Source organism: Aphis gossypii, chromosome X, assembly GCF_020184175.1.
Source record: "Aphis gossypii isolate Hap1 chromosome X, ASM2018417v2, whole genome shotgun sequence".
NCBI classification, from domain to species: Eukaryota; Metazoa; Arthropoda; class Insecta; order Hemiptera; family Aphididae; genus Aphis; species Aphis gossypii.
The window spans coordinates 36,171,663-36,194,905 of NC_065533.1; the positions used below are offsets into that span (position 1 = coordinate 36,171,663).

At 25.4% G+C, this 23,243-nt stretch overlaps 2 protein-coding genes across 4 annotated transcripts in view; both read left to right on the forward strand.

Annotated features, from left to right (window-relative positions):
* Positions 1 to 3,114: 3,114 nt before the first annotated feature.
* Positions 3,115 to 21,429, forward strand: LOC114128574 (ethylmalonyl-CoA decarboxylase-like). Of its 3 annotated transcripts, none has more exons than XM_050208092.1 (4): positions 3,115 to 3,136; positions 15,140 to 15,376; positions 19,650 to 19,883; positions 20,620 to 21,429. In XM_050208092.1, exons 1-4 carry the CDS (start codon positions 3,130 to 3,132, stop codon positions 21,060 to 21,062), a joined length of 921 nt encoding a protein of 306 aa, XP_050064049.1. In that variant the 5' UTR covers positions 3,115 to 3,129; the 3' UTR covers positions 21,063 to 21,429. The 3 variants fall into 3 exon arrangements, with proteins under 3 accessions (XP_050064049.1, XP_027848930.1, XP_027848922.1); XM_027993129.2 differs by lacking the exon at positions 3,115 to 3,136 and adding an exon at positions 7,049 to 7,174; XM_027993121.2 differs by lacking the exon at positions 3,115 to 3,136 and adding an exon at positions 13,035 to 13,293.
* The window catches only part of LOC114128566 (ethylmalonyl-CoA decarboxylase-like), a 33,858-nt gene continuing 23,108 nt past the window's right edge, over positions 12,494 to 23,243 (forward strand). The window contains exon 1 of the mRNA XM_050208093.1: positions 12,494 to 12,706. Coding sequence (XP_050064050.1) covers positions 12,675 to 12,706 — 32 coding nt within the window. The 5' untranslated portion in view covers positions 12,494 to 12,674. The remainder of the gene's footprint in view (positions 12,707 to 23,243) is intronic.

Sequence of the window (23,243 nt, forward strand, 5' to 3'; positions counted from 1 at the left end):
AAATTATACCATGTATAGAAAATTTTAACATAAAAGTATGGTAAAAATATCAAGTATCTTCCATTTTTTCGGTTGTTCATATTTTTAATAACAATTAAGTAATAAAAATTGTATAAGGGTAAATAATCATTTTCGGGTGAATATTCAATATCATAACAATTCAAACTTTAAACGTTAATGAAAAAAATTTGATTTTCATATAAAATTTATTTTTTAAAATAAAGATTGAAACTTCCAAAAAACTGTATGTTAAATTTTAAAACTTAAGGTATGAACATTTAAAACTGTATGCATATTTATTTAAAATATAATAAAAGTTACTTGTAAAAGTTAATTAGTAACTTTAACTTAAAAAAGTCTCTTAATTTAGTTAAAAATGAATTCCCTTTAAAAAAATAAAATTTAAAATCTTTTTTATTTTTTAAATAAATCATTTAAAAATTAATTTAAAGCTTAAAAATATGAATAACATAACAATTTAATAAAAGGTTCAACTATTAAAAAATATGTATCCATTAAAATTAATACCAGCAGGTACTTTTTTACTTTAATAATTTTATTAATGACCCAACAAAATAATCATATCATAATTATACTAATATGTTTTTTATTTAAGAGTCTATAACTTTTTCTGAAGTGATTGTTATACTTTTTAATATATTTTAAATTTATAATAATTCAATTTATTATTAGAATTTGGTTTACACACATTTAATCAATAAATAGTAAGAATAAAATATTTAATTACCTATATTATTATTTTATTTTACCATAGTAATTAATGTGCGTGATCTATTTTATCATATCTACTTCTACCTACATCAATATTTTGGAATTATTTAGAACCAAGATTTTTGAATTTTGAATTTCATACATTTCCTGAAAAATACAAAAACTTTAAATTAAAAAAAAAACATACTGATAAGTAATTAGTTTCTTTCTAAACTTGAGTTTCATTATTTGGCTATAATAAATATTATAAAAAAAGCGGGTAAGTGAGTACCGCTCTGCTGTACATAAGGTACCGTGTGGATTACTGTTATATATTATAGGAGTGTTAAATATGAATCCAATAATAGGTATCATATTGTGTATGAAAAACGATTCTGAACGAAGATGATTTGTCAGCCTAGTACCTATATAATATCCAGTGGTTGGTGAAAAAGGTGGTTTATGTTTTAATGGCCTGAATACACCAAAATTTAAGTTCTTTTATAATTATTGTGAGCTAAACTTATGGGAAATCTTGTTTTACATTTTCAACTCTTAGCTACTTATACTAAAATGTTTATGAATCATACCTATAAAATAATTTGCATATATTCATGATTTTGACGAATTTTTGTCAATATTTGAACTTTAAATGCTAATAAAAAAATATATTTAATCACTATAAGAATAACTTATGAGGAACTTTGTATTAAATTTACAAGTATTTTGACTGGGCCAAAAAAATTTTATTGACCCTTCAAAAAAAATTCTCAGAAAAATCGAAAATTTCAGTTGTCTTTTATTGTTGTAATTGTATTAAAATAAGTGAAATATTTTGAAAATTAAATCATGTAAAGAAAATTCCAGTCTAAATAACTGGTAAAATTTTAAATTATCTACAACTTATACTTTTTGAATAATAATAAATATTTAAAATTGTTTGAAGATAAATCGTTATCGTCACGCGATTTCATAAGCATATAAAATTCAAACGCTTATAAAATTTTTTCTATTATGATATTTCGAGTTTTTACTATAGCTATTTGAAGGAAAATGTATGGAAAACTTAGTGTTGAACTTTTCAACCTTAGATATAAACACAACAAATTTTATGATTTTCAACTATAAAATTACTTGCAAATTTTCGTGATTTTGACATATTTCGTAAATATTTGAACATTAAACGCTTTGTAAAAAAATTGTGACTAAAAATTTTTGATTTTTTTTAACTACAATAAGAACCACTCATGAGGAACATATATTAAATTTTCAAGTTTTTTTGGACTCCAAAAATTTGAAAATGTAACTGTATATAGATAACACTAATATAAACATTTGCTGAAAATAAAAATAAAAAAATACATTTAAATGATTTTACTTTTTAATAACTTTATATGCTATCAAATAATTTTAAGGTCTAACATTTTAAAATTAAAATAGACATGTTATCATATTAACTACTAATCAGTTACGATGGACTAAACAATACTGCATTAAAAATTAGCTAAACCTTTTTTAAACAATTTAGGTAACCTTTTTATTTGAACACATAAAAATGGTCAGAGTTATATTTTTATTTAATATTAAAATAAATAAAGTAACTAAAACATTTAAGAAATGATTATAAGCGGATCTTGTTTTGAAATTTGGTTTTAAAAATCTATTGTAAGTACTAATAAGAAAAAACAGCTGAGCTTATAAAATTTGGTGAACATTTTAAGTATTTATAGTGATTAATTTTTGAGTTATAACCATATAAAAAAATCGATTAGGTCGAAAACTGGTTTTGCGTAAAAATTCCCGTTTTTCGTCACTTTGTTTTTTGTTTTTCTCGATTTTTTTGAAAACTGTTGAAAAATGTTTACTTTTGAACTCTATAATGCACCAAGGATATTCACTTTGCTATCGGAAACCACCCCTGAAGTTTAAAATCTAAGCATTATTTCGAATAATTATGGTGTACACAGACAGAAAAAAAACAACAACAAAAAAAAAAAAACACACACACACACATCATTGTAAAATCAATACATTCATCACTCCGTTCAGAATCTAAAAAAATGATTTACTCAATGTCGAAATTATTAAGTTATGTTTTTTAACTTAACTTATGAGTTTTAATAGTTATGAAATGGTTTTTACTTATTATAGTTGTTACGCCAAACATTAAATATTGTTATAGCAATGCTATAGAAATGCAGTCGTTGTACAATCGTAGACTCATTTGTTTTTTGAAATATGATGAGAATTTTTTCAAATATTTTTATCTAGAAATTTTAATAAAAATATTTGAAATAATATTGTTCAAATTTTAGCAATGAATTCGTACAAATTCATGCTATATGCGTGCTAGAAGTATATGGACATTTTTAAAATTACAAAAATCGTTAATTTCTACTACGAGCAAAGTCAACATCAATGGTTAGTAAGAAAAAAACCTTTTTTTAACTATTAAAATTTCATAAGTTAAATCAAAACTCATAACCTAGGTAATAATATTGACTTTGAATAAATTATATTTTTAAATTTAAAACTCGTATATTTTCTAGAAAAGTATGAAATTCCAAATTCAGAAAACTTAGTTCCAAATAGTTCCAAAATATTGGTGTAGGTTTATTGAGGTTGACAGTATAAAGTTGATAGGGGGGGGGGGGCCTAAGTTCATGCACATTATTATTGATACTTGACATTAGTGTATCAATATTACAATTAAAATAAAATAACCATCAATTAAGCTTTTTTATATTTATAGTTTATACTTTAGTTATCATCAAAACACTTATATCATATAGCCTATGATTATTATTACTTACCCAACATTCTATAGCGGCGGGCGGCCAAATTTTATTTGGTCACGATCTACTAAAATATACTTCATATTTGAGGATCGACTTCCTTAGAAAATTTCTTTTATTATTAAAAAACATATTTGCATAAAATACCTATATAATATACATTTAACATAAATTCTAATATGATCGACTTAGAAATTGTCCGCGATCGAGACCGTTTGGCCAACCATAGTGTTAATAATATATACCTAGTAGTTATAGGGGCAAATGTAAGCTTTGCAAGCATTTTTTTTTTTTTAATTAAAATTTAACAACTTAAGCCATTCGCTGTTTTATGTTTGTTTCTGTAGGGTATAGTATTGTAGGTTTTTGCAATATGTGATTTGAGCATGTAGAACATGACTTCGTCACCGAGTACCAGAATGTGATCATCCATCCGAGAACTAGCAATGCTGGACGGTGTTTGATCGCCTCACTATTTAGCTAGCAACTGCAGCCAAAGTATAAATGTCTACGTTTTATTTGCGTACAGCCTATTTTTTTACTAATTTTAATGACAATTTGTCTCACTTGGGTACAACATAATTACACAGAATAACATCAAGTGTCATTTGTGTCATTTCCCTTCACACAGGTTTAGGACTGACAAAACATTTTGTAGTACCTACTCAGCTGGTGTGTTAAAAAATGAAGTTGCACTAATAAATACGCTGAGTGTAGTACATCTCGAGTCGATATTGTATTAACGTTATAACTAAATAGTATAATATAGTCTAATTTAATGCATACGCGTTATAATTAATCTAATTTTACGATTATAGACTACAGTTTTGTGAGGCATTTGATTAAGTCATGATTTTCTAAAAAGTTTTGAACAATACGTTCGATTCTCTCGTCCAATTTTAGATGTTTTTTTATTTCGTTTTTTCCCTTCTAAATATAATTTAGTGCGTAAAAGTAGATGGTTATTTTTTGCTGCGGCCGTCTTAGCCGTCTTCAGTTTTTAAGTTAAAATTCAAAAATTTTTCGTTATAAACATCGTGAGCAACTAAGTTGATTATACTGCAGTATGCACTGATGTTAAATAGCTTAATAATTTACGTTGTTATATACAGCTTATAATATTTATGCAGCAAAAGTTAACAGGGAATTTCTAGTGTTTAACAATTTATTTATTTTACATCTTGCATGCACATAACACGATTATATTTCATTCGTAATTTGACCTTCAATAATTGTGTAAGCATAAGTGAAGTGAAAATCGTCATGTACGTAAGTGAAACGTATGCATATTTTATAATGCACCAATACCAGGTTAAGATCATGCCCCTGATTATCTGTCTTATTAATATGGAACGGAAACAATGAACTGTTTATTTAACTATCAGTTCGATAAATTGTATCAATAAAATGTGATAAACTTGATATAATTTAATCTAAAAGTGATGATTGACGTAGGTACCTATACTGTATCATGGATAATTTGTTGTTTGATTATAAATTATAATTAAATATTGAGACAAATCATTTTACGAGGACCCCACTCCCGCATGTGTTGTCTCCACCTTACGTCTCTACGTAACCGGTGGTGTATCTATATACGCCACTGGTAGATATTAATTAATTTTAAACAAATAAATAAAATACATTAATACATTAATTTCGGAGGAGGTTAAAAAAATTTATGATAATATAATATATAATTTTATAATAATTAAAATCAATGCCATACATTTCGGAAGGGGTTTGAACCCCTTCTCCCCTATCTATGACACTGTACTTAACATGGAATATTAATACTCAGAAAATCCCATTGGTTTATATTGGTTTTTATAATTATTCTGTTTTTAAGTTTAGTTATGATCTTTTTTAATTTACGCTATATTACACACGCATAGCTTGCTAAAAAATTGAACTATCATAAACAAAACAGTATACGAACACAGATAAATAATGTTCTCACCATCAAGTTTCATAATAGGTCGATACATTCTAATTTTAAAATTAAAAAAAATTAACGTACTTTGCTGAGTGTAAATTTACTATACTATGTACTTGTAAAACGTAGACAACATAATATGTGGGTGTGGCGTCCTCTTAATAGGAATTTTACAATGAAAAAAAAAATAATAGTAAGTTTTGGAGTATTATGAGAAGTTTCTCCTCTTAATTAAATAAAACTAAAAAAAATAAAAGTATGTTTTGATTTTATAATGATGTGTGTGTGTGTGTGTGTTTTTTTGTTTTTGTTTCTGTGTACAGCATAACTTGTCGAAATAATGCTTCAATTTTAAACTTCAGGGCTGGTTTGCTGGTTTCCGATATGGCAAAATGAACCAGTTTTTGACCAAATTGATTATTTTATATGGCTGTAATTCAAAAAATAATCACTGTAAATACTTGAAATTTTTACTATATGTTTATATTAGTGTTATCTAACCATGGTTAAATTTTCAAAATATTTTGACTTTTTTTTGTTTATAGACAACGATTTTTCCGGATATTGTTTTTTGAAGTGTCGATAAAAAAATGTTGGGTGCCTAGAAAAACTTGAAACTTTAATACCAGGTTTCTCATAAGAAGTTCTTATTGTTGTTAGAAATAATAAAAAATCGTTACTCTCAATTTTTTTTATTAGTTCAAATTTTTACGAAATATGTCTAAATCACGAAAATTTACAAGTAATCTTGTAGTTAAAAATCATAAAATTGTTTGTGTTTATATCCATTACATTACCTAAGTTTTCCATACGTTTTCTTTCAAGTATTCTCTCGAAGCATCATTATAGGAAAAAATGTTATGAGCATTTGAATTTAAAATTTTTACAAAGTTGTGTAACGATAATGATTTATCCTCCAACAATTTAAAATATTTGTTGTTATTAAAAAAGTCGTAGGTAATTGAAAATTTTCACCAGTTATTTAGATTGACATAATTTATAATATTTACATGATTTAATATTAAAAATATTTCGCTTATTTTTATGCTATTTATAGGCATTTGAAATATGATTTTATTGATGTACGTAATAATAATTTGAAGTACTTAAAACAATATTATGAACTGCACTGTTGAATTCGTGTCGTTTGTGAAACACATTGGTGTGACCTGCTAGTGAGTAGTTCCTATTTCGTTTAAAATATTATTCATGTACATATTTTACAAATTATAAACTTCATCTATTATATAGATTCGTCAAAATCAATTAAGTGTGTATAGTATATATTTTGTAAAATATATTTTTTGAATCAAAAATGATTCATGCGCTTTTTAATCTCTTCACACCATGAACTAAGAAGATATCTCTTGCTTCACACCGAATACGAACGTTTTTATTTGATTAGAGATAAAACGCATGGTATGAATGGTCCGATATCATGTATATCTGTAAAATCCTAGTGAAAATACATGAAACCCCTGGAATTTGAGACCTCCGTACTAGGATCGCATGTACCCCCATTCAGTTTTGACGTTGTTGGCACTCAGCAGTAGTTCAGTACTCTCGTAGTCACTACTAAAATTACCATCATCGCATATGTTCCTGTTACATATTATGTTTTAATCCTTCGCGTCTTAAACGGTTTAAACGCGTACTCGTTTGTAAAAAGTCACCAGAATGTTTCTAAAACGTACGACATTTCGCGACTGACTGATTCATATTATGCTCATTAGTAAGTATTATATTATATAAATATTATGAACCTATAAATGTATTGATATAATTTATAAGTCTAGTTATTATTATTGGGTGTCATTTTATTTTTATTTAGTATAAAATAGGTATATTATTACCGATTTAAAATATATTAAACAATAATTTAATGTGTACATTTTTTTTTACTTATTTTTAAATTTTACTTTTTGCAAATTTATTACACAATTTTACGGCTTTTACTGCATATTAAGTGGATTATTGTGCTATTTAATACGGATCTAGGATAAAAAAGCCATTGATAAAAAAGCTATGGGATAAAAAATCCACGGGATAAAAAAGCCACCGATAAAAAAGACACGGATAAAAAAGACATGAATTTATTTTTGAGCTAAAACTGAATGGTTATGTTAGCTAAAAATAAACGAAATATTTTGAAAATTTAACTACCTATGTAAAGAATTATATAACCCTTTTTTGATGTAGGTATCTATGAATTATAACCATAAAAAATAAGTCAAATATTTTAAACTATAGGTATAAATACTATAAAATATATACATTTGAAATATAAGAGATTAAACTGTTTAAGGTATATATAGCAATAAAAGTCATTGCCATTTGACTTTATCTTAAAACTGGTGTTGGTATCTTAGTATAGTCTAAGTAAAAAAAAAAAAAAAACTTATGAAAAAATGCAAGAAAAATTGCATAAAATATGTAGTGATGGCTTAACACAACGAACAATAGACGAATATTTAACGGCTATTGCTTACACAACACGATTATTTTAATTATTTATTTATATTATATTTTTAAATTGTAAATTTTAACTTTTATAAATTATATTAATTATTGTATTCTATTTTAACATAAATGACAAACATTTGACAGCTATTGCTTGCACAATACAATTATTTTAATTATTTATTTATTTATATTATATTTTTAAATTGTAAATTTTAACTTTTATAAATTATATTAATTATTGTATTCTATTTTAACATAAAGGACAAACATTTGACAGCTATTGCTGGCACAATACAATTATTTTAATTATTTATTTTATATATTATATTTTTAAATTATAAATTTTAACTTTTAGATTCTGAATGAAGTAATGAATTTACAATGATGTTTTTTGTGTACAATTTTTTTTATTATATTATTATATTATTATTTATTATAAAATGTACAAGTAATTTTGTAGTTGAAAATTCATATGATAGGTACTTGATTTAAAATTCGTCTTTTTTATCCGTGTCTTTTTTATCGGTGGCTTTTTTATCCCGTGGATTTTTTATCCCATAGCTTTTTTATCAATGGCTTTTTTATCCGTGGCTTTTTAGTCCGTGGCTTTTTTGTCGGTGGCTTTTTTATCCGGTTACCATTTAATACGGTGCATGTAAATCATTGTTTTTTTTTTTTTATAACAATAAAAAAAATGAAAAAATATTATTCACAAATCTTTGTATTAGTGTTTAAGGTTTAAATTTTAAATATTCGTTTTTGTTTAGTTTTTTTATTTTTATAAATATCGACAAATTTTTTTTGGCTGAGACAAAATATTTGACAATTTAATGCAATGTTCCTCATAAGTGAGTCTTATAATACTTCAAAAATTATAAAAATACATAGGCACAATTTTTTTATAAACATTTAAAATTCAAATATTGATAAAAATTCGTCAAAATAATAAATACTAGCAAATTATTTTGTAGATATAATTCATACAATTTTTTGTAAAAGTAGTGAAGAATTAAAAATGTAATACAAGATTCTCCATAAGTTTGGCTTACAATAATCATAAAAGAACTTAAATTTATATAATATAATATATATTTTTTTTATTATTAGAAAAATAATTTATTAATAATGGTTAGGTTTATAAACGTGTATTGGATATTGATGATATCTTTTTGTTTTCTCAATAATTATTTACTCTTTTATTGTTTTAATACCCATTGTTCATATATACATACATTACATAATATGATTATGTAATTATATTATTGTTATAAATTATTATATATTACTATACACTATACAGTATACCTATATTGTATGCCTAACTTATTAATTATTTACTTGTATCACATATTTTGTACTCGTTTTTATAACACACTTGCGTCACTGTTATAGAAAAATCTAGGAACAGTGCTTAACTATTCAATATTATAACTTAGTATATGTGCCTATTTAGAACACATATCATAAGTATAATATACGATTATAATTTATAAATAATATTTGATATTTATAATTGATATTTTTTTTTAATTAGAAAAAGAATTTCAAAACAAAATATATTTTAAATCCACAAGGTTTATATTATTAGAAAAAATAATTTAATATGACAATTAAAATTAACTTATTCATAATTTAATAATGTGAAATAAACTTAAAATCATTAATTTAAAAGTTTCTTTAAAGAAAAAAGTAACTAATTAAGTAACCTTGTTGAAAGTAATTTAAGTTTTTAATTTGTTGATGCCCAGCTTTGAATTAATGAGTATTGAATCTAATCAGTAATCATTAAATGTATTTGTATATGATAGCTATTTAGCAGCACAATGATCGTCATTTAATTTCTAAAAACATTAAATTAGTAAATATACTAATATACATAATATATATATATATATATATATTGGCTTTATTGATGGATGTATCCAAAATATTAACTATTTTGAATTTTATTTTTTTTTTTTCTTATAATGTTTGTTGCAAGAAATGTGTGTAGGTAATCGTGCTTATAACTATTGTTAATTCTATGTATTAATATGTGTATAACGTATTATATAGGTACCTATATATAATGTGTTAATAAATCAAGCACGACAGCACATAACCCAATTATTTAATAAAAATCATTAACCACTTTTTTCTATTTTATATAGTTCTTAATTAAGCATCGATTATATTGTTGATTACATGAGTAAAATTAAAATTTAATTTAATATTATTTGGTATAATTGTATTAAACAATTAAGCATATTAAATTATAACACAATCATAATAAATATTAAATACTAAAAAATATTAAATTATGTTACCTATTGTACAACTTAGAAGTAGGTAGGTATGTAAAAATGTACCATACTAATTGCTTAATTAAAGGTATAACAATATATTTTATCATACTAATAATCAATTAAAATTATATACATTATATCTTCCACCTTTTCCTCCTTACATTTTCTAGTATTATATATTTTAATGTATCTCTTAATATTTCATTAATCGTATGAATAATAATAATTAATATTGTTGTTATTCAATTCTAGTTTAAACGTACTATTTAATTTTATAATTGGTCTACGGGCAGTGGGCACGTGTTTCAACTTTTTTAATCTTGATATGCCAACATCCAGCCAGTACATAAACGTTATCACGATTAAATTGTACTTATAGTGTATACCTATGACGTTACGTTGAAATTTAATGTTATATTATGTTATTTAGGTCAGAGTTTATTTAAGATGCAACATTAACACTGTGAAATCAAATAATTAATTTAATTAGTATTGCTTAATACGTTTATATAGATAATTCTTTTGAGAAATTCGAATCAAATTAATTCACTTGCGTCATTTGAGGGCGGGTGGAGCAAAATGGGCATTTGCTATTTGCCCCCGTCTGATTTTAAAAGTAACTCGATTGGCTGGTGCAGGGCCGTCCAAAACGAAATAATAAGGGGGCAATAGTGTACATGTAACAACTCAAAAATATTTTTCGAGCTTCGCTCCACAACTACCTGTTACCTACAGGCTATATGCATAGGTAGTAGTCAGTAGACATATTATACACAATAGTCAAAATTACAAAATATTAAATATTTTTTTATGTTCTACATTTTACTATCTTTTATGTATTAATATACTTTGATCATATCTTCACAAGTATATTAGAATAAAATATTTTCAATAACAAAATACAACACTATAATTGTATATTTACTATAGGTACTATTATAGTTTGATAATTTAATATAATACAATATTCAAATAATATTTTTAAACTAACAAAAAAATCTTATAATTTCATATTATATTGATAATAAATTTAACACTAAATTTGTAACAATATCTTTTTACACTCCCAATACAGCTAAAAATTTTAATCTATCATAAGCAATAATTTTTTACCTAAATGTGTTTCATAATAAATTTCAGTTAACTAAAGAATTTTTCTTTATAAGCGACTGTTATAAGAGAAGTCAAAGTCATACGACAAATTCAATTAGAACATGGTAAAATATGCTTTACTTCTTCTACTTATTCCATTAAAAAAATAAATGATGTTTTCAACATTCTTTTTTTAACATACTAATTAATATTTCTAGTTCTGTTTAAACTAATTAATCATAATGTAGAAGATTTGCACCTACACTGCTTGGCGGGAATAATGAAATAGATTTTTTTTGCATTACCCAATGAAATATTACTTTTATATTACTTTTTATTAGATGGTTGAAAAAATAATATGAGTGATGGTTGAATAAAAGAAATACATGATTATTAAGTATAGAAATTGCAGTCGTCGTCAGCGTTCAACAGTTACTTATCAGTTATCATTACGGTACCTAAGTATTATTAAAAATAATTCTATGGTTATACGAATATATAGGTAAATTTGTAAATTGTTATAATATTATATTATAATACATTTAACATTGATATGTAGGAACTTAAATATTGTTATAGTATTTGTGATGGACAGTGTTGGCAATCGGAAAATTAACTTATCTTTATACTTTCATGTTATTATAAATTATATTATATTATCATGACATACTTAGTAATATCTACAAAATTATTTATAAACTGTATAAAAAAAATGTATTATTTGCTAAGTGCTAACTCAAATATTTAATGTGTCAATGCACCGACTGACTTATACGTATTGTTACGCTTGGAGGGGGGCACCTCTAGACTCACTCCCCTTTCGGGACGGTCGTAAGATGGTGTCGGATTGTTGCCGTTTATCAATTATTAAATTTTATTAGCTCAAATACATGCCTATTTTTAAAAAAAATTCAGAAAATATATTTTACTGTGTACTAAGAATTACTGTCACAATGATATATTTTTAATTAATAATTGATAGTTGAAATATATTTATAATATTTATATTTACTTGCTGTTACGTACGTATGTATGTTTGGTTGTGTGCGTGTGTGTGTGTTATGCTCAACAACAATAATAATTAAAAATTACATATTATCATAATTCTGTATAGTTTTATTTTTAAAATCTAAAATTAATACATATTTTAAAAACAACAACCGATTGGCACTATTATTGATTATTGATCTTCGACTTCAGTTACTTTGCGATAGTCGTGTAAGGTGAACTATTGAACTATTCTATACTTTGTTAATTTAGTTGAGTTCCTATATAAAAAATTAATTTTTGGTAACTTGTGTTCACATTAATATTTTAATATAAAAATAATAGTTGCTGTGGCTAAAAAAATAAGATAACTGTAAATCGCACAAGAATCTAAAACAATTTCTAATGTGTCCATTAAACATACGAAACTTGAACCAGTAAGTAAGCAATAAAAAATAAAAAATATATTTTAATATAAAATAATATTAACTTTTAAATATATCGTATATCTATCTATTAGATTGATGTAAAATTAATACAACAATCAGAATTTAAAAATACAAAAATTATAAAATAAGTGAGGTGGGAATGGTGATTTAATAAAGTGTAAGTAGATATTTGTTTGTGGGCGATTTTTTTTTTTTACTTATTCGGGCAGGGCAAAACCTTTGCCCCCTCTATAAAAAACTGAAATGACGCCACTGGTTTTATTACTTATCTAATTTGCGTATAATATTTATTAACTATAATGAATTAGTAACCGAATCAATATAAATCTTATAGTTGAATACTTTACACCGGTCTCGCTTAATATATATTTTTATAGAGTTATACTATTTTTATTAAAAAGTGTACTACTTAAGTAATTACCTGTTTCATCTTGATTCTAATTAGTTATTAATTCGAAAGTAAAATTGACATAGATCAAAACAAGTGACGAGTACAACAGTACCTATACTTTTAATAGATATATTTGAATTAATATTTATTTTAAAAATGTTGAACTTGTCCAGACGTTCAATCGGTAAGGTTTTAAAATTAAGTTAGGATTGGATACTTCACCATATTTTCATAACCAATATTAATATATTAAAGTTGTCAATTGTAATATTTAATAACGGCCTACCCTTATAGTATTTCATTGGAAAAATCAATATATTTAAGTGCTTTTTTTTTTTTACAATTGTAACTTATAAGAATGAAAAATCTGATCGAATGGCATGAGATTCGATTTTTTTTCAAGAATTCAAAATAATTTAATGAATTTTTTTAAATTTTCAAGAAAGCCATTTTGTTTATTATATCTTTAAAAATAGCTAAAATAAAAAAAAATATGTTTTTGAATTTCTTAGAAGAAAATTAAGAAAAAAAGTATTTACGATATTATTATAATTTGAGGACAACGCAATTTAACTGCTTCCAAAAATTGATACTGCATGTAATCTATTAATGACATTGAACGATGTTTTTTGCGGTCGGTATACTCAATAAATTCCATGGGTAGCTATAAGCTATAGCTTTCGTTATTTTGGAAATAACTTTTCACCTTGTCAATGTACACGTGTAGACTATAGCATTCAAGCACATTCTCCTATATCTGCACCTGCTTCACGAATTCACGATAATGAAAATAATTAAAAGTAGGTAACCAATTTCGCTGTTTAGTAAACGATAAGACATACCTATTATTATTTCTATTCAAACCAAAACTTTAATTAGGTTTTTTACCAGTATTGTCAGGCTGAAATACACAAATATTGTAATAACTAAAATTTGTCTTATAAAATAACACTTATTAAAAATGAAATTTTCTAATTTTAGATGAAAACTTCACTAATAATTAGATATTTATAGATTGTCAAAAAAAAAAAAAAAATTAGCGTTCCAATCGAGGTGGATTAAGTCATGCAAATCATATTTTGCTTGGTTATATAAGTTATAACCATTATTCATAAAAATTCTAAAACATATTTGCTTTAACTAAACATAACCTCTAACTTCGTTCGTCGAATTTTATTCGGTCTTAATACTTTTTTATTTAAACTTTTTTAAGAAAAATGATCAATACATGGTTATTATGATTATGGTTATATAATAATGGTTATATTTTAATTTTAAAAAATCTAATTGTATAAAAAAGTACTTAGAAACAAATCGAATTTCCATACTTCTTACTGTAAAAAATACATTTAAATATATTGATTTTCCACGGAGACACTTGGAGAGTTTACACTTTTAATTTATACATTTTAAATTTAACGATTATGTTCATTACTATATCCATTGTTTTTCATAATTTATTCTATGCATTCAGTAAATTTTCCAAATTGATTTATAAAACATAAACGTATATAGTATAACCTAATACTTTATGTAGGTACCTATTTATGTTGTTAGTGTTGTTACAGCTAAGTATTCAATTTTTCTGTGTTTAAATAAATATCAATTTTTTTTATGACAGTACCTATTTAATCAATATAATTTATTGTAACTTGTGAGTAAACATGATGTACCTAAATAAGTTAATAATTTAAATATAAATAATAATGTCAAATCAAGGGAAATTTTTAAGGTACCTACATGATGATTTGGCAAATTTCTTAAATTGTTATTTTTAATCCAGCTATAAAATCAGTAATGTTAACTAATAAAATACTTCAGCTATAGAAATGTTATAATTTATAATATTAGTTCAGTTGTCATTATTGTCGAATAATTATATAGTTATTATTATACAGCACCATTTGTGAATATCAAGGCATTAAACAGTAATCAAAAGATCATACTCATTACATGATATATATTATATGTTCCTACCTACTTGCACAATAGTATATAACATTGTTATGTTATAACTTATAATGGTGCAGGTGTTTTTATGCGTTTAAGTCGTGCTCCAATATTAATGCAAATAGAAAACGGGCGAACTCCTAAAGCAAAGTATCTTCACGATCTTACATATCATGGACAGGAATTGTCGTTTAATGAAGCGAAAAATATTATTATCCAGTACTTGGAGAGCAGCGGATCCGTGGACCTGGAAAAGGATGTTAATGGCATTGCGAAAATACGCTTAAATAATCCTCGTTGCATGAACGCCATAAATGGTAATAATAATATCATTTAATTATAATATTTATTCTTTACTTATCGAGTAAAAAAAATAACGTTAAAAACATTAAAAACGTCCATAATTATGTGTAAATAGGTACCTATTGAGAACGTTGTGATATGTACAGTGAACTTTAGATTTGAATTTTGAACGAAGAGTGTATAAATAAAACAATTCTTATTGATACTTTTGATTATAATCGAATCCGAAAAAAACTTATTAATACCTAAAAAATAAATTACCTATATTATAATAATGGTATAGGTACTTATTCATTGATTAGATAAGGATCTTTAATAGATATGCCGTATGCAGACGCGAAGCTAGAAATTTCTAAGGGGGGGGGGGGGTGTGATTCGAAATTAATTGACAAAATTGTACGCACAAAATTAATTAATTTACGTATAATTAAATTTTTCACATACGTCATATATCATATACCGATTTAAGATAAATTGTACTTATGATGCATCTTTATCTTGATAAAATATATTAAGTATACCACGGCTGAAGGGGGTGTTACTACACCTATAACATCCCCCGTGGCTACGCGCCTGGCCGTATGCATTAATGAAGTTTTTAAAGTTCAGTATCACGCATTGTAAGCTATAGCATAGAACGGAAAGGTTATTGTATAATTTATGTGGAAATGACTTTTGATGACAGATTACTAAAAAGCATAAGATAAAAATCTGAAGATATTAAACAATAAAATTAATAAAATTGTATCTAATTTTTATAATGCTGTGAAATTACAGCAGGTTGTATACTTGGTAACTTGTAAGCTGCATAGACAAAGATGTTATATATTAAAAACCAACAAAATAAAAAAATTTCACTAGAATAAAACAATTATTTTTGTATAAATTTAGTTCGATAAGACAACACCAAAAATACGCAGAGCAAAATAATACATATTAAATGTTAAATGTTATAACTATTAAGACCGGATTTTACATACTATAATACACATTCATATTTTTATTAACAATAACAAACAGTTTCATTCACATTTCATCGATCATATTTAAATAAATAAAACTTTTTATTTTACATATTTTTACATATTTTGAGTACAATTGTATATTTTCCATAAAAAAGGTACCTATTTAAAATAAAATTAATATTATTATTTTTTAATTTTTATTTAAATTATTAGTTTCATTTCATTATACAAAATTATTATACATAAATTCATTACATAATACAAACATTGAAAATATTATTAATAATAATACACCTAATTTTACTTTTTGTAGATCATTATTAGTTGTAGGTACCTAATTCATTACATACTGGGTTTCTTGGTGTGTATTTTTTATCTTATCTACTATGTTTAACATAATATTCAATACTTCAAAATACAGACTGATAAACCGCGACGACTGTAGTTCAAAGTGTACTTACTGCAGCATTTATAGTCAACGTATTATTAAAACGTTCTCACTTTATACGTACAATATTGTTTGTGTTTATTGTAGTGAAAGAAGTCGTAGTAAAAAAGAGTTTCAAATTGGTCAGCATATTAACTATTAAATCATTTTTACACGACAATATTCGAAAAATCTCATTTCTAAACAATCATTCGTTAATCCACAATCAGTGAATATCAAATGAAAATCAACTGGCCTTTTTCTAAAAACTTTGTTTACCTTTGATTACTTCAAACAGTTCAAATATAATACCACTGTATAAATTACAAAATATAAAGTTTAGGTATTTTTTTAGAAAAATGTACTTATTTATATATAATATATCTATATCTATATGAAAGTATCTTTAGGGAGAATTTTATAATCAAATATTACACAGATGTTTTTTTTTTAAATGCGGGAAACATAGGAAGTTCATTCACTCTTTTTGTATCGATAAAACTATTGACGTATGAGACTATGATGTGCCTTAATTATTAAAAAATATGAATTTATCTTAAAAATGTTGATTCCCTTTAAAATTCTATCTTTTAGCATCAACATTTCTTAAGAAAATTAATAATAATACAATAGTAAAATGTGTAAATGATTATCTCAGAGCATTACGACGAAAAAGTTTTATATTATAATGTTATTCGAAGTAGCCTCATATATGATTAAGGCTGCCAACAGTTTAAAACCATTCATTTCCCGTCTTATTCAGTCTAGTTTATAACCAAACAAATAAAAACAATAGAAAAACATTATAATTTAATTATCCGTTCATCGGTGTTATACGTATTATCACTTATTAATCGACTCGCTTAATCAACTACTAAAAAAGTAACAACTTATAATATATCTAAAACGTAGGTAACATATTATACTAATAGTTATCGATATTCAATATTGTTTATTTTGGTGCGCTGTTATATTACACATTATTTTAATATGATACAATTATTTTTGAGTTATAGTCATGTAAAATATTAAAATGCTCATTACTCAGAAAAGAATTAAAATATCAATAAAAGTCTATGAGATGCCCTAGATAATTGTATTATCTTCAGGTTTGATAATATTTAAATTGACTCCAATACTAAAACGTATAGCATAAAATTTATTTAACTGAAAGAAAATTTGCTATATTGTATGCATGAGTTAATACATATTATGCGAATGCGAGTGTGGCATCCTATTAAAACAATTTATTTTAGTACCTATTGGTAATGCGGTAAGTTGAATTGAATTTGCCGACAAATAACATTGAATAATATTGTATCATGTATTTATAAAATATATCAATACACTTGTTTATAATGTTTATATAGACAATAATAATTTTTAAATTTTAACAAAGTAACTAATATCATTATTCCTACTTTAAATTTATAATTTCATTCAAATTTGAACTTAAAATGTAAAAAAAAAAAAAAAATTGTGACTATATTATATTTCCTTTTATTCTTTAATTAGTATATGAAGAACGTATGACGAATCTCGCATTATTTACGATTTAGACCGAGTAAAAATATTTTTTGGATATTTATAGAAAAAAACTAAAAAAATTGAAAATTTCAAATGTCTTAAACACCTTAAAAAGTGTCAACATATTTAGAAAATTATGATATAAAAATGTGAAGTACTGAATTTAATTAGTTTGAATGTTGATTTTGAATTTATTTTTGCAAAATATTTAGAGTGCAAGTGCATATTTTCCTAAAAAATGTATTAAAAAAATTATTTTTTGTCATGCCTGCATCGTAAGTTTGGTTTTCGACCGCGGTTGAAGTGTTAGAAAGTGACTTTTTTCTGTCTAACGGGCTGAAAAGTGATGAACGCTAATAGTGCCGAGCGGAAAAGTGGAAATCCTCACAATTGCTGGTCGCGTATTCCTGCGTAGATCACTGCATTACCTTTTTTCTGAACGAGCGTGACAAAAAATAGTATCTATGGCTCACGCGGGAAGATAATAAATTTCAGTCTTGAGCGAATGTGGACCTCACTTGCGGCTCGTGCCGCACACGTCACAGAAATAGCTCACTTCCCGCTTTGCCACACAATATACTATACTATTATTATTATTTTTTATAAACATTTAAATTATTAAATTTATTCTATAACATAAAAATTAAAAATTGTAAATATTTGTTAATATAATAAAGTATTAAGTTTTCATAATTTCGTTGAAAATGTACTGGAGGTAATTTAATTTAATTACCTAGTTTGAACGTCGATACATTTTTACTGTCCCAAAGGCGATGATAAATAATAACATAAGACACACATCATTGTTAAAATCAATAAATGTATACCTCCACTTAGAATTTAAAACAAGTGCAAACGTTTATTTTTGTATTACTTAAAAAAATTAATAAATTCTTAATTCAGATATGATAAGCTTATGAAAATATTTAAAAAAATGAATTATTCAATTTGAAACAGTAATTTAAAATTTTAACTTTTTAAATGTATGCAAGACTTAAAATTGAAAATAGAAAACTTGGAGTCACTGTTTAACATTTTGTATAAACTACATAATATTATATATTTTACAATGCATGAAGTATAGTGCATACTATATAGCAGTGGTTCCCAAACTTTTCCCCATCGCGGCACATTATTATTAGTTTTTATAAGTCCCCGCAGACTTTGGATAAATATTATCTACTGATCGAATAATATCGTTATTAGGTAATAATATAAAAAAAAGTTCAAGTTGTCGCGGCTCACCTTTCAAATTTCACGGCACACCCTTTGGGAAACACTGCTATATAGTATAATACAATATAAATTGTATTCAATTTTATAATTATTGTTTTCATGTATAACTTTTGATTTTTTCGGATAATTTAGCAAAAATGATGTCGGACTTAGAAGAAATTACAGAAAAATTGTCCCAATGGACCGAGTGCAAAGGAGCAATTGTTTATGGTGCTGATGGGAATTTCTGTGCTGGGGGAGATTTGAATTTTGCAAAAAAAATTAGCAACCCGTATGGCGGATATGCGATGAACATTTACCTTGGTCATATTCTTAATAAATTCAAAAAGCTACCCATTATTACAGTTGCATATATCGAAGGCGCGGGTAATATTATAATATTATTATACTTATTAAGTATTTACAATAAAATAAAAATATTTTTCTATAATTCTTCTTATAACCAATATATATATTTTTATGAAAGTATAAAGCTCTTTTAAAAATCAAAAACGTACCTATTACAATTTAAAATCTATAGCCTTAAAGACATTATTACAATATCATATTAGTGAAAAATAATGTTTGTTTGTGATATTTCTATACTCGAGTATGTACATTTTAAAGCAAAATTTTGAATTTGATTTAATTTATTATTATTTATATGTTTACAAAATACATATGTTTGTATAATATGTATACAATTATATATATTGCAAACGAGCAAACATATACGTTAGTAATAAATTTATTCAAATTCAAAATTTCGCTTTGATATGCACCTACTTGAGTATAAAAATAACACAGTTTGGGTTACCAGTGTTTACAGAAAATAGAATAATTACATTAAAGTTAAATACAATTTTAGAATTTAATTTAATATTTTGTCAAACAACCCAAATGGCTGCGTAAAAAATATTAACAGTCAAATTTAACGTGAAATTTAAGACAGGGCGATAATTGCGATAGAAAAATGTAATATAGATATATTATGATTATTGATCAAATGTTTTATTTCATTGACGTAAAAACAAAAAAATATTTACGCGATGCGTTAGGTTAGATACCACACATTATGCGTATGTAAATATAATATATAAAACGAATAATAATTTGTCGACAGGTGCGATTGGCGGAGGGGCGGAAATAACGACGGTGTGTGACTACAGGTTAATGTGCAACGCTGCTGATTCTACGGTCATAGGGTTCGCTCACTCAAAAATGGGCATAGTGCCCGCGTGGGGCTCCACCGGCCGGTTAGTGTCGATCGTGGGCGTCCAGAAGACGTTGGACCTGTTGCTGGAGTCCCGGATGCTGAGGGCCGCTGAGGCTATGGACTCGGGTCTGGTGGACGGCACAGTGGCTACGATGGCGGACGCCGAAGCGTGGCTGTCCCGCAAGATCAAGGGAGACCTGAACGTGATCCGAGCCATTAAGAGCACGGTGCAGTGCTACGACGATTTTCTGGAGACCACGCGAATGATGGAGAGCAGGATATTCGCACCGCTCTGGGGTGGACCCGTCAACCAGGCTGCACTCGAACGACACTTCAAGCCCAAAAAATGAAACCGCGGCGGCGTGGAGGACTCGACAGAGGATAGTCTAATATTCCACACACCCACCCACCCATCTAAAACCCTATAAAAGTATTTACGGTCGTATATAAAACTAAAACACTTAAAATTAATAGGTACTAAATTATTACCCAGATTGGAACTTACCAGCACTCCTTAAAAGCTCAGACCGTCATTAGATTATAATTATATTATTATATTTATTGTATTATTTATTAAGACGTTTGAGTTTAATATGAATATGTAAACGGCAGATATCGAATTTAGATTTTCTGTTGTTATTTGTATAATAAAAACAAAACGAGACAAACGATTTTGTCTCAACACTAATGAAAATACATTATGAATTGTATAATGATTTTTATCTTTTGTGAAATATTTAAATATGATAAAGGCTCTTTTTTGTAGAGGTTAATAATATCATATTGTGCAATTTACGCCTATAAATGGTATGTCTCATGCTAATTGCTAACAACTGTGCTTTATTTAACGCTCATTACACATAAATAGGTGTTTTATAAAAAATATACTTCATTTTAATAATAATAATTAAAAATAATTCAATTTAAAACCGGAAAAATATTTTTTCTCCTACAAGATTTTCTTTTACACACAATATGCACATATTGAATATGATGATATGGAAGTAATAGGATTATCTAATAAAAACAGATCAAAGAATCCCGTCCAAGGTTTTCGGTTGAATAGGAAGTTTTGTATTGAATAGAAAAAATTGACTTTTGTTTTATGTAAAAAAAAAATTATTATTGTGATTAGGATACGTGAAATTAAATTAAATTGTCTGTATGATTAATAGAAACTATATTGGAAATGTCCAAGCTAAAAGATATTTGATCAAAGTATGTGACGTATGATATATTATACTAATACAATTTAAGAATTCTATCATCTCCGTAATGACCACAGGTAAATTATTAATTTTAACTCTTCAAAAAAAAAAAAAAATATTTTTTTGTAAACACAGAAAGAACGATTTATTTGATTTATTATCAATAATTTAATATGATTAACAATTTTTTTAAATAATATCTACTTCATTTAAGATTAAATGCACATTCAAAACTCAATAATAATAGCATACTCATTGATTATTGTATATTTGTATATTTATATCACATGTCACAACAATAACCCTTCGTAAATTACGTGTAAAATGGCTAAGTAAAAAAAAAAAATTAGAACATTAAGTACTATAAAGATGTGAGATCACGAATAAATGGTAAGCTTATTGAATTTAAGTAAACTTATTTTGTTTCAGTAATACATTTACTTGGCGAGGAATTATTTAGAATAGTATATAAATATTAATAAGAATATTTTTTAAATAATAATAAGTTACATTTTAATAGTCCTTCGCCATTTAATTTTTTGTTCATTACACTTTAATTTTTTAATTCCTCGCAAAGCAAAATTATTGAAATAAAATAAGTTTACTTAAATTCAATATACCTACTTACCATTTATTAATGATATCACATCTTTATAGTGCTTAAAGATCTAATATTTTTTTTTAATATATATTCAATTCTGAATCACTGTAGCCGTTTCTAGCGTCATTGATGCCATAGATACCTAGATAATAAAAATAAATAGATAAAAATTAGTGATATCACAACAAATACATTTCGTAAATAATTATGTGTTAACCACAAGGTGGATATATATATATATATATATATCCACCTTGGTTAACCATTTTAACATGTAATTTACGAAGTTTATTTTTTTTGGGATATCACTAATTTTTATCTATTTTTATTATCTATGGCATCGGTGACGCTAGAAACGGCTGCCGTGATTCTGAATTGAATATAAATTTCGCACTTTTTCATTTATAACTTAATATCTAAACGTACAATTTTGATGATTTTTACAAAAGCATGTTATATATAAAATTGTTAATGTTTTGGAGTTTGATAGGAATTAATTGATATAGTAGAAAATTAGTTATAGGTATCGTGTAACAAATTTGTTTGTATTTTACACAGTTTAAACCATAGCTATAGATACTATAGGATCTATAGCCGTGGTTTAAACGGTCAACTCCTGCTTCGATATACTATGCACACATCGCCGTGTAGTTAATATTTTTTTTTTTATTATCCATGGCGCTGGATAAAGTAGGTATTTATATTTATATAATAATATTGGC